Source organism: Homalodisca vitripennis, chromosome 7, assembly GCF_021130785.1.
Source record: "Homalodisca vitripennis isolate AUS2020 chromosome 7, UT_GWSS_2.1, whole genome shotgun sequence".
NCBI lineage: Eukaryota > Metazoa > Arthropoda > Insecta > Hemiptera > Cicadellidae > Homalodisca > Homalodisca vitripennis.
Genome location: NC_060213.1, coordinates 118500408 through 118514024, shown reverse-complemented (window position 1 = coordinate 118514024; position 13617 = coordinate 118500408). Strand labels below are relative to the sequence as shown.

The following is a 13617-nucleotide window of genomic DNA, read 5'->3' as shown; positions in this document are numbered from 1 at the left end:
GAGGAACAAACGCCAACCATATCACACAAGTGGTGTACATCGTTAAACCTGCACAAACATATCACAAATATTCAAGGTAATACTTTCGAGGAGAAGAGGCAGGCGACGGTGTCACTGGCCGATGAAACTGATAATGACTGACATTGAGGTGATTCTCAAAGCCATATTGTTTCCCGTACCGAAGTATGGAGGAACAAATGCCAACCATATCACACAAGTGGTGTACATCGTGAAACCTGCACAAACAAATCACAAATATTCAAGGTAATACTTTCGAGGAGAAGAGGCAGGCGACGGTGTCACTGGCCGATGAAACTGATAATGACTGAAATTGAGGTGATTCTCAAAGCCATATTGTTTCCTGTACCGAAGTACAGAGGAACAAACGCCAACCATATCACACAAGTGGTGTACATCGTGAAACCTGCACAAACAAATCACAAATATCCAAGGTAATACTTTCGGGGAGAAGAGGCAGGCGACGGTGTCACTGGCCGATGAAACTGATACTAACTGACATTGAGGTGATTCTCAAAGCCATATTGTTTCCCGTACCGAAGTATAGAGGAACAAACGCCAACCATATCACACAAGTGGTGTACATCGTCGAAACCTGCACAAAAAATATCACCAAATATTCAAGGTTAATACTTTCAGGGAGCATAGGCAGGCAGCGTGATACACTGGCCGATGAGATGATATATACTGGACTTGACGGTGATTCTCAAAGCCTATTGTTTTCCCGTACCAAGTTCAGGAGGAACAAACGCCAACCATAAAGATCGTAAAAACTGCACAAACAAATCACAATATTCAAGGTAATACTGTTACTGCATTGTCACTGGCCGAGTGGAAAACTGATAATCGAAGGTGTTTCTCAGACATTTTGTTTCCCGTACCGCAGTACAGAGGAACAAACGCCAACTCAATATCACACAAGTGGTGTACATCGTGAAACCTGCACAAAAAAATTCACAAATATTCAAGGGTAATTACTTTCGGGGGGAGAAGAGGCAGACGACGGGTGTCACTGGCCGATGAAACTGATAATGACTGACATTGAGGTTGGATTCTCAAAGCCAGTTTGGTTTCTAGTTACCGAAGTTAACAGAGGAACAAACGCCCAACCATATCACACAAGTGGTTGTATTCTTGAAACCTGCACAAAACAAATCACAACCTATTCAAGGTAATACTTTCGGGGGAGAAGAGGCAGACGACGGTGTTCACTGGCCGATGAAACTGATTAATGACTGACTTTGAGGTGATTCTCAAAGCCATTTTGGTTTCCCGTACCGAAGTACAGAGGAACAAAACGACCAACCATAAATCACACAAGTGGGTGTACAATCGTGAAACCTGCACCAAAACAAATCAAAAAATATTTCAAGAGGTAATACTTTCGGGGAGAAGAGGCACGAACGACGGTGTCACTGGCCGGATGAAACTGAATAATGAATGACATTGAGGTGATTCTCAAAGCCATTTTGTTTCCCGTACCGAAGTACAGAGGGAAACAAAAACGCCCAACCATATCACACAGAAAGTGGTGTACCATCGTGAAACCTGCCACAAACAAATCACAAATATTCAAGGTGAATACTTTCGAGGGAGAAGAGGCAGGCGGACGGTGTCACTGGCCGATGATGAAACTGATAATGACCTGAACTTGAGGTGATTCTCAAGCCATTTTGTTTCCCGTACCGAAGTACAAGAGGGAACAAACGCCAACCATATCACACAAGTGGGTGTACATCGTGTGAAAACCTTGCATCAAACAAAGAATCACAAATATTTCAAGGTTAATACTTTCGGGGATAAGAGGCAGGCGACGGTGTCACTGGCCGAATGATACTGATGAATGACTGACATTGAGGTGCTTCTCAAAGCCATTTTGTTGTTTTCTCGTACTGAAGTACAGAGGAACAAACGCCAACCATATCACACAAGTGGGTGTACATCGTGACATCCGTGAAACCTGCACAAACAAATCACAAATATTCAAGGTAATACTTTCGGGGAGGAAGAGTAGCAGGCGATCGGTGTCACTGGCCGATGAAACTGATAAATGACACTGACATTGAGGTGATTCTCAAAGCCATTTTGTTTCCCGTACCGAAGTACAGAGGAACAAACGAGCCGCCAACCATATCACACAAGTGGTGTACATCGTTGAAACCTGCACAAACAAATCACAAATATTCAAGGTAATACTTTCGGGGAGAAGAGGCAGGCGACGGTGTCACTGGCCGATGGAAACTGATATGACTGACATTGAGGTGATTCTCAAAGCCATTTTGTTTTTCTAGTACCGAAGTACAGAGGAACAAACGCCAACCATATCACACAAGTGGTGTACATGTACATCGTGAAAACCTGCACAAACAAATCACAAATATCAAGGTAATACTCCATTTCGGGGAGAAGAGGCAGGCTACGGGTGTCACTGGCCGATGAAACTGATAATGACTGACATTGAGGTGATTCTCTCAAAGCCATTTTGTTTCCCGTACCGAAGTACAGAGGAACAAACGCCAACCATATCACACAAGTTGGTATACATCGTGAAACCTGCACAAACAAATCACAAATAATTCAAGGTAATACTTTCGGGGGAGAAGAGGCAGGGCAAAAAACCGTGTCACTGGCCGATATGAAACTGATAATTGACTGACATTGAGGTGACTCTCAAAGCCATTTTGTTTTCCGTACCGAAGTACAGAGGAACAAACGCCAACCATATCACACAAGTGGTATACATCGTGCAACCTGCACAAACAAATCACAAATATCCAAGATAAATAATTCGAGGAAAAGATGCAGGTGACAGGTACTTAACAGACTTCAGCATTGATTTAGTTATGGACCTCTTTATATCTTTTACTAGGGTGTGGAATTTTGTTTAAAAATTTTTGAATAGTTTAATTTTAACACAGATTTACTGGAGCAAGTTTTGGTAATTTACTGCGACCGGCGTCTTCCCGTTTGAACGCTTAAACTACCAGTCTGCCCATATGTGTATTGTCTTGAGACCAAAGCCCCTTGTCGCTAACTGGTGCAGCAGTGTTTCATACACAGTAAAAAAACTTTCGAGAGTCGAGAAATAAGCCGTTCTCAACTCTCCATACCGAGTTCAGTGAGACTTGTATCTGCACAAATTGTTGTTTTGTATTTTTTATAAACCAAATTGTTTATGACAAATAATTTTAAATCGTTCAAGAAAATCATCAAATCGTCGAAGAAAGCCTTTTTGGAAACGCTTGCTCCTCAGCAAGTATTCCTCAATAGAACATTACTTGCAAATCTAAGGGTCATAATCTTTTATTATGTAAATGACTATTGCTGTTTTTAAAGCAGATTTTATTATTCGCTACGCTACGCTTAAGTAACCAAGCAGACATCCTTTTCATATTCATATACTTTTACAGTAACAACTCCTGCATAACTCGGAATTTTCTTTAAAAGATGATGAAGTATAAATTTCTGTCCATATTACTTGATATGCATTACTGTAAAGGTTGCCACCGCTATAAGAGAGAAATGTTACTACTCATGTTTTCACCGAAACTGAAGTGTTATCAGCACGTTTGTAATCATGTTATTGCCAAAGCCATAACATATTATAGACATGCATGTTCGTGATGTTGGCGACACTGTAATTCAGACTTCAGCGAGTTATGCGTGACTCCTAATGATTGTGACTTTTCATGTTTCTCTCTTTTTTACGTTTCATAAAAAAATTGATGAAATAATGCTACACCCAAATGTGAATAACACTAAAAATTGCATGTTAAATATAAACGTATACTAATAACCATTACTATCATAGTCTGCTTTCAAAGTAAATAATTAGATTTGGTTACATTTTCATCCCATGTCATTTAGCTGATACAGATATTAAATATGATAATATTAATTGGAATTCTAAAAATGTTGTACGTAGATCTGCTGAATTAATTATTAACTAACAATCAACACCAAATCTATCAAATTAGACTTAATATTTTACATCCCTTTACGTGTTCGGACACCAACTGTCTTTTATAGAACCACGCAATAAACAATAGAATGAGCGAAAAACTATGGTTTACATTTTGACGTCATAGTCCAATGTCTACAAGTGACTTTAAATTAAATGGTGGTTAGTCAGTATAAATTGTGGTAAAAGTTAACAAGAATAGAAGTTTACTATATCGTGCTATCGTTTCGTGGAAATGTCTGTAAGATTTATTTATTCCGGGAGTCAAGTTTTCAAATATTGTCTAAAAGAGTGTTTAACTAGCACACCCTAATAGTTATATTCCGTTGAACGTTTTTATTGCTCTTGTTTAGTCCATATAAGAATACTAACGATGGCATCAGGATTTGCATTATCAATGATTTATCATAGTTCTTTATTATAGTGCAGTTCTAACAATATACAATAAATAAGTCAATTTCTACGTAATAAGAATAGTAAGTAAGATAAAATTACTAAAAACAACAAGTATTTGAACTACAAAATACGAATTATATTGGTAGTTCTAAATTAAATTGAAGCCTGTGCTAATAAGACAAAACGAAACCTATAGCTTTCACTGATACAGTATCACAATAAGTCCATACAATAAGCTAATAGTAAAATGTTATGTATAAATATACATTCAGAGTGATCAAAAAGGGTGCCAAAAACTTTTGTGAGTAATAGTACAAATAATTTCATACATGAACATGTCATATTAATGTAGATAAAAAATACAATTTAGCCACTAGCCGCAATTTTGTACTTTTTTAAGAAGTGTACGTCTCTAGAACTAGGAAAGCTACAGATACAAAACTTAGCAAATAAGTAGTAATGCATAAGAGACATTTTAAAACAATAATGAATTTTTCTTTAATATTAAAAACATTGCGTCTGTTGAAAAAATTTGAAGTCAAATTACAAAAACCCAATCTAGTTATAAACGACGCACCAAGTACTCACTATTTATCAAGTTTTCCTTAAATTCTAAAGGTAAATTTAAAAACAAAATCCGTCAACCTATAAGCGAGCAAAGTTACTTTATTGGTATGATTGCTCAAGTCGCAACCAACATAGGTTTACCAATTGAAATTTATAAGATGTTTTACATCAGTTTTACAAATTTTAGCTATATTTAAACTTTTATAACAATTCAAAAGGTTCTTTTCTCGACGAAACTGTCGACGCATAATATGTTTTTATTGCTCCCGGCTTATGCAAGATTACCGTTAAAGTGGTTGTGTCCGTTTATGCGTTGTCTTATAATTATACGATGTATACTATCCATACAGATGTCAGTGACACCATTTTGTGAGCACCCTGTATATATATATATATATATATATATATATATATACACTAAATTGTATAAATGGCAATAGCCTTATTTAATTTCAATAAACATTGAATCACAAAAAGTACTTGCTCCGCCGGGAGCATATAATATAATTATTATTATTACTACTATAATACTAAAAAATATAGGAAAATAATTGTTTGTAATATTAGCTTGTTAAACAGCTCTGAAGGAGGTTTCCATACAATTGAAAGGTTACACATTCATTTTAAGTTCTAGACAATAGCGTTGTAGAAACACAATGTTGTTATATTGACATGACAAAATGTTACCTATATGTTTTGACTCATTGAAAGCCTCAGGGATGTTCCGCGTGAGGACAGCGTACACGGTGCACACGAGGATGAGCACAATCGGGTAACCGAAGGCGATCATGTAGGAGGCGTCCACGTAGGAGGAGCAGATAAGGAGGTTGTCCTCCCTAGTAGGGTAATGATGGATGGCCTTGGGGGGAGACACCACCATCCATAATGCGTTAATCATGACCTGAAATGGAATATGCTACCCTCAGATAAATAAGGAAATTGATTGTTAGGACATATTGTTATTGAAATATCAGTAATCACTAGAATTATTTAAAATAAAGAATGAGTATTATTCTTATACCTCGGCTTGCAACTAGAGATTATTTTGTTCCAAAACAGATATTAACTACTCACTGCTTTCGGCAGCGAAACTATAGACGTGTTGGCTATACAAGCTGCATCACAGCCTGAGATATCAACTACGAACGTTGCTGTCCGAGAACATTCAGTGGTTAGTCGGTTAGAGCCGACATATGTGACATATTCTTTAACTCAATTTGAAGAATTTTTTTTTGCTTTTATGAAGTTTATGGAGTGAACACACGATGTAGTTGTCGTGGTTCCTGATCTATGCGTATCACGACGTTCTGGAATGATTACGGTTTTAACTTAGATTGTGGGTATTTGTTATGAATTCACCTAACATAGAGATCAGATCGCAGATCTCGAAACGTTATTTATTTATTTATTCTTCTTCCAACGGAATTACACCACTTGTACATGTAATAAGTTAAAAGGAGTATAAACTATTAATAGCACTAATATAATGTATACATATATAATTAAATAACAAACAGTTTTAAAATAAGTAATAAAAAAAACAGCGAATTAGTAATAAATATAAGTTAACAAATAATCAACGAAAAGGTAAAAAAAAAAACAAAAACAATAATAAATAGTTAAATATAAAAACGAAGCAACAGTAATAAATGTGTAGTGTATGATAAGAATTAAATAACAACTAAGTGATAACAAAATTTGACACATGCAAAAGTAACAATAAATAACTAGCGACATGCAAGAAAAGATAAATAATCAGTAACATGCGTAAACCTAATAAATAATCAACAACATCTTAACATCTTAAATAATTTAACATTAAAATAAATATAAACTAAATCCACTACATGCATACCAGTGACGTGCGTGTTTGAGTGTGTGTGTGTGTGTGTGTGTGTGTGTGTGTGTATGTGTGCGTGCGCGCGCGCGAGGGGGCAGGCTACTAGTTAGTTGTTTACAAGGGAAGCCACTTTTCTCTTGAAAGATGCGACAGTCTCATTGAAGAAGTCAACATGTGGAGCAGCATCACTTCCAGTTCTAAGAAGTCTAGAGAGACCGCTGTGGTAAGCGTAGTAAGTAGGATGGTAGCGTCTACGGAAGACGCTATTGCATTGCGTTATGTTATTGCATTTTGGTATCACTGTACGATGGCAAATATCAGAAAAATCCTGTTTCCTTTACAATCTTTCCGATCGTAAAAGACAAAGTTCAAAATAAAAAAAAAACATGTCAAACACTCTTATTGTGTTCAAAGGTCAGTAACTGCAGTAAGCTAAGAAAACATTACGAATTATCTCAATCAGGAAATATATAAAATTTAATAAAAATACATTTGCATATTTTTGTAGCTGAGCAGTAATTTTCTACAGGCTCTGCATACAGAAAACCTTGTCAAAGGCCCAAGAACGTGCTCTATATTAAAGAGGTTAAACGTAGTTTTTCCATGCAGAATACATATAACACGATTATTTAAAATATAAAAACTTATGCAAGTGAATTAAAGTTCCTGCCATTAGAGAATTCAATGTTTTTATAATTCTAAGTAAGTTTAAGTTACTACGTTTCTTCATTTAATTGTTTACCTTCTGTTTTATTATACTAATAGTGCATAAAACATACATCTTAAGTACACATTATAAAAGCTTAGCATAAATTCTTTAAGAGTTCAACAGTTTTGATTCACTGCTTCAACAGCTTCACTTGGGGAAAATAATAAAATAATAATATAAAATGTTTTAGTTTTAAAACTATAAAAACATATTAAATTAAGATTTAGGTAGTTTGTTATCTCATATGAAGAATTGCTGAATAAAGTATTTAACATCATTTATTTAATTATTTATTATATTATTATTAAACAATCTTGCCTGACAATGTTATTTTAGTACAAATTTAAAATCTCCCTTAATTTATATTCATGATAAATACCATTAATAAAAAATATGATTAAATAAAATCTATTTTCTTGGAAATCTGAAGTTTATGCTCCAAGCGAGCGAAGTTCTCGTGGTCCTGATCACATTCCTGTCCTATGTTTGGTCTATGTTATTTAATTCAATCATCTGTCATTATAAATTGCAGCTAAACTTAATACTTGTCGATATTACTTCCAGTACCTGCACAGAGACAAGGCCAGTGCAGATGATCAGCTGAGACTTGGGCGTGATGAACGATGGTCTCTTTGCCGTCCGTTTCCCGGCATTGAAAATGCGAGAAATGCGGTTAGTCTTGGTGAGCAATGCGGCGTACACAACCGTGAAACAAAATCCAGCCCCAAATCTATGAAAAAGAAGCATCGACATGAGAAATGGCGCCAACACAGTTGTCTCCTTTGACTAACATCATGTGCGGTCCCTTTTGTATTTTTAACTCAGTACCAATTACCAATGTCCTGAAATTTTGTCAAATTCAAAAATGTGTCATAGCGCAGACTAACAAAAGTTTTAAATGTTTTAACAATAGTGGACTGTTGGGAGATTAGGGAATGGACCGTTCTCTCAAGAAATTAAATTTGAACTAGCCAACTAGTAAGATTTTAATAAGATTGTGATGGTTATTTTTCTTTAAATGGAACCAAACTTCTACTATCCGCAAGCCTCAATGTGTCAGTTAAGCCGAAAAAATGAATGACAAATATCTCAACAGTCAGTACTCATTCTAGCTAAAAATGTATATATATACCGTTTCTGAACCGCATCTTTTATGTACCTTTTATGTTCTGCAAAATTCAGTGTCACATTTTGTTTTTCTTACATTAACAAATTTTTCTATTGACCTCAGTCATAAAATTAAGAGACGTCTTCAGCTCACCTCTGGATGCCGCAGACCACGTCGGAAGGTCTCAGTACGAGAGCGAAGGTGATGAGGTAGCAGAGCAGCAAGCCGCTGAGCAGCACATACGTCAGCTCCCGACCCGCCGCCTTGACCACCGGAGTGTCGTTGTGGCGTACAAACACGCCGGTAATAAATAGGGTGACCAAGCAGCCGGTCAGAGAGAAGCTCATGGCGCCGATGGCCCAGGCGCTCTCGGCTCTCAGGAATACCTCAGGGATGTCCAGGCACACTTGGTGGTGCGGGTCGGGCTTGGTTCCCTCGCGACACATCACACACTGTGTCTCGTCGTCGGGATGGCGTATCTGGACATTCATTGGTGGTTTGTTTTATCTTAATAACCTCAAAAATATTTAATAAAATAAGTCTCAGCCGATTACTAAGTAATGTGAAAATAATAGGTATTGGAGCAAACTATGATTTAGACAAATCGTATGTTTCATTTAGACAAATGAAACATACAACTTTCAAGACAACCACGAATTTTAACTTTTATTTTTAGAAAGTAACATAAATAATACCGTTAATATAAAGTTAGAATTTTATTAAAATCGTCTGATGCACACTTTCCAGACACTAACAAACATATACTAAGTGACTCAGGATTCAGCCTATATACACGATTTGGTTATAAAAGTTTTAAATAACCCAACTAGTGTCAGGTAACTCATCAATAGAGTAGATGACGTTTTACTCTAAATGGTGCTTAAATGAACTTTTAATTGATGTGATTTGTTTTTTTATCCTCAAGGAGCTCATCCGCCAACCAATAAAAAGTTGTCCCAGACTTTTGTCTCATAGAAGTAAACGTTCTAGCTCCATCCAATGTCACACTGTTATTGACAGTAAATAGTCACATTCATGGCGGAAAGGCATGGCAACAAAAGATTCCAAACGTATATCTGTATGAAGTTGTGAAATTCAATTTTGCAATGTTTATGAAGTTTTTCTGATTTTGAGGACTTTCAGAGTGCAAAGTTGAGCTGGTTCCCTAAATACTAAGCGAGAACAATAGAGGCTCAAGGACAGATCCTAAAGAAATTCAAGAGTAATTTGAATTTCTCTTGAACGGAGTTATTACAACCCTTATAACGTCTATAACTGTAAGGCTTAAATTATTTCTTTATCAAAAACGTTTTTAAAGATAAAATATGGCTTCTTACATAAACAGATACACTAGTGCAGATCTCGAACTTTCTGCTTTGTATCCTTGGTGGAAGTAAGTAGGTTTTAATGGAAAAGACATTTTTTATATACTTCCACATTAAATGTATTAAGAAAGCGCTTTCGCCGGTTAAGACATCATCAGTTTGACATTGTTTACAGAAAAAAACATAAAGAAATAATTGATAAAGAAATAATTTAAGCCTTACAGTTATAGACGTTATAAGGGTTGTAATAACTTTTGGTGTTCATCAAAAGATTAAACATCCTTGCAACACTTAATTGTCAGAGAATGCCGCGTTCACAACAAGGACATTTGAATTAGGAATGTATGTGATCACGTTGTTGATGGCAGTACTCGCTGTTGCAGCGACTTGTGTATTCATGGACCAATTGGATATTCACCAAATGAATACAAAACCTTGCGAAGCCGTTGGTTGAGTCCGGGATCCATCACACTGATGTCCAAAATTTCTAGTCCAGAATAAAGGAAACGAGGCTCAATATTTCAGAAAAAAGAAATAACAAAATTACTGAGTGATATATTTTACCTAATTATTGTTATTACGACAGTTAAAGGTCTGAACTGCTTGTAATAGCCATGCTTCAAAGTATAGATTTGAATGATATTTAAGTTTGAACACTTTATAGTTCAGACAGACTTTTGCTATCACTGAGAACAGAGACTTGAGATAAAATAATAGATGCTTGTCAAAATACATTTTTTGATATTTTCCATAAATCACTCATGATAAAGTTACGAGACCCTTACATATGAGCCTTTAGTCAGTAACCATATTGGTAGTCAAATGAGTGTTCTGAACGCTTTTGTTAAAACAAGTTTACGTTGAATTGTATATGTAATGAATTTTGATTCATCGCTTCAAGGAAGATGTCTTTACAACTACCGCGCAATTTTCATAAGGTGAAAGTTGATAGTGAAGGCCCAACTATCAACTATCACTATCTGTATTTGGTGTTACAAGCAAGGCAGGTTTGGATCTGACTCTGCGGCTGTAGTGAGAGGAATCCCGGAACATCCAGAGGATTCACCTCCTTCAGATACTTGATGATATTTAAGATTATTCTCTTCTGAGTGTTTCTATCTCGATTTCGTATTTCTTCTTCTTTCGGACTACCTTTTTGCGTTGACTGTACTTAATTTCGTTCGATGTACTGATTTCAGTCCAGGTCTCAGTGGCTATTACAGGTCGATAGGATAGATTTTTTAACACGATATCCGGTTATTTATATTTTCTTTTCAAATCAATACCTTCTGAATTCTTATTATGTATAAGTATAATAAATTCTTATTAACCATTTGCTTTTGTCAATACATTCATATTAAAGCATAGCGGTTTTGTGCAGTGAAAGTTTCGTGTTGAAAGCTTATCAGTGATTAGTGTTCAGACGCCACGGAGAGCAGCCAGGCTGATAACAACTTGTACTGTCTTTCTGGACTCAGATAACAAACATGTTTTGTATTGTTGTCCACTGACCACATTACTTGCAGAAGTAGTCAGTTAATTCCAAGTGAGTTTTATGTTTTGTACAATGTACTATTATGATGTATTAAAGTCATTTATTAATTCTTCCTGTCCCTAGGAAACAATTTCAATTATTTGTCTTGGCAACCTCCCAGTCCCAGAAGCGGACTGACATCACAATTTTATAAGAAGAAGCTCTCTCTATACTTTTGGTTTTTTTTGGAAAATGTAAATGTTAAGGTTTTTAACTTACTACTATTTGTAATATATGCTGTAAACATGAATATTTGTGTTATATAAATAAATACACAACAATTTCAGACGTTTATACAATACTGTTCAAATAAATGTACATTAAAATTAAATAAATCGAATTTAAATCTCACTAATAGTTTATCAATTAACACTATGGTAATTACTGTTAAAGTACTTTAACAGTAAAGTAATAGTTTAGTTGTATGTCACGAGTCTAATAGTGAATTAATTCCACTGGTAGTAGTAACGGAGATTTTTTAGCAGATATGTTATAGAAATATGTATGTAATATTATGTTATAGATATATCTATAGAAAGAAGATAAAAATAGTGTGGAGTTGTGTGTAACCTGATATGCCGTGCAGTTGAAGCAGTGCCAGCAGCAACTCTCGCCCTCCACGTACGTCTTGGCCTGTCCCAGCTCACACGGTAAGCTGCATACCGACTCTGGAGGATGTGGCTGTCCAAGTTTAAACTGCACATCTGTCGAAACATACCAATAACAATGTTGAGTTTGCACTGTGTACAGTTGAAGCAGTGCCAGCAGCAACTCTCGCCCTCCACGTATATCTTGGCCTGTTCAAGATTACACGACAAGCTGCATACTGACCATGGAGGATGGGTCATTCAAATTTAAACTGAAAAATTTCCAAAAAAACGTTAGTAATAAGCAAGCAGGTACCTTATCCTTCAATATAAGCGTTAAAAGAAAATATCAATACACAAGGCATCTATTATTGGGCAACTGTAAACGGTGTGTGCTTTAGAGATTCTACTTTGTTACTGTAGTATTTAACCCTACATCGGGCGCTAAACGGAGTTTTCCTCCGTGTATTTTTTATTATTAAAAATAGTACTACTTTTCTGATGTTGGCAGTTGTTTCCCGCAATGTACTTCACAAGCATCTTTTGGGGAAGCGAAACAATAGCCTCCCGCTTATCTTTGTCAAAATCTGTCAGTATGTGGTCTACTTCCGTGCGAGACTGGACGATTCCTCCGTGAGCGCCCGATGTTGTGTTTGTAGTGCTTGGACGAAATCTCAGTGAGCGCCTTATTGTGTTTAGTTTTTATGGAGTAATAATACGTGTACGCCTAAATGTGTGACCTGTGATGGTTTATTTTTAGGTTTTACAATATATTTTATTTGAATTTTGTGAAATGGAGATGAAGACGAGAGACTTGTCAGTACAGTACAAGTGTGCTAGGGAACATTTCAGTACTGTTATTATTATCTCAGTACTGTTTATGGAGTGAACATTGTCGTTATAATAACCAAAAGGAAAGTTGTTTTTGTAAGAAGTTAAAACTGAGTTAATTTCCATATATTATTACAGTAGGTTAAACATGTTTACAATTAATTGCATTATTCCTTAAAATTAACCATTTTGTTATTATACAATAACATTTTTTAAGATTTTTAATTTCTTATTTGGAAAATTCATTACATAAGAAGTAATTTTTATTTAATTTCTAAAAAGTAATATATTACATTGTAATTAAATCAGTATGAATATTTAAACAAATGAAAAACAGTTTAAACGACTATGATATCCATTTTTCGCTAACCTGTAGGAAACCTCCGTGAGCGCCTTATGGTGTTTCTAATTTTATGCGCCTGATGGAGGGTTAAAATTTATTATTAATAAAACTATAAACACCATGAAAAAATAATACTATAAAATAAAAGGTTTCCTATTGTCAATCACTTTTCCTAAAAAATACTTATACTGTTTTAGCATAAATGATTTTTAGCAATCATATTTATTTTCCTTCACAACTTAACCTACTTAACAATATTACACGTTGGCAGCACTGCAATGTACATCAGCTACCAATACCATTATCCCCAACTATTTGTGGCTTCTCAGGTTGGCAGCACTGCATTGTACATCAGCTTCCAATACCAATGTCCCTAGCTATTTGTATCTATTCAGGTT

General features: G+C 35.6%; 1 protein-coding gene across 2 annotated transcripts in view; it reads right to left on the bottom strand.

The window, feature by feature from the left end:
• Positions 1 to 219: 219 nt before the first annotated feature.
• LOC124366238 (metabotropic glutamate receptor) overlaps positions 220 to 13617 on the bottom strand; it is a 34155-nt gene continuing 20757 nt past the window's right edge. Inside the window, exons 8-12 of one of the 2 annotated variants that reach the window (XM_046822632.1) lie at positions 12029 to 12162; positions 8753 to 9078; positions 8059 to 8221; positions 5630 to 5843; positions 220 to 424 (exon numbers count right to left, since the gene is read on the bottom strand). In XM_046822632.1, coding sequence (XP_046678588.1) covers positions 300 to 424; positions 5630 to 5843; positions 8059 to 8221; positions 8753 to 9078; positions 12029 to 12162 — 962 coding nt within the window. In that variant the 3' untranslated portion in view covers positions 220 to 299. Of the gene's footprint in view, positions 425 to 491; positions 614 to 5629; positions 5844 to 8058; positions 8222 to 8752; positions 9079 to 12028; positions 12163 to 13617 lie in introns of those variants that run through there. The other variant, XM_046822633.1, reaches the window with a different exon arrangement.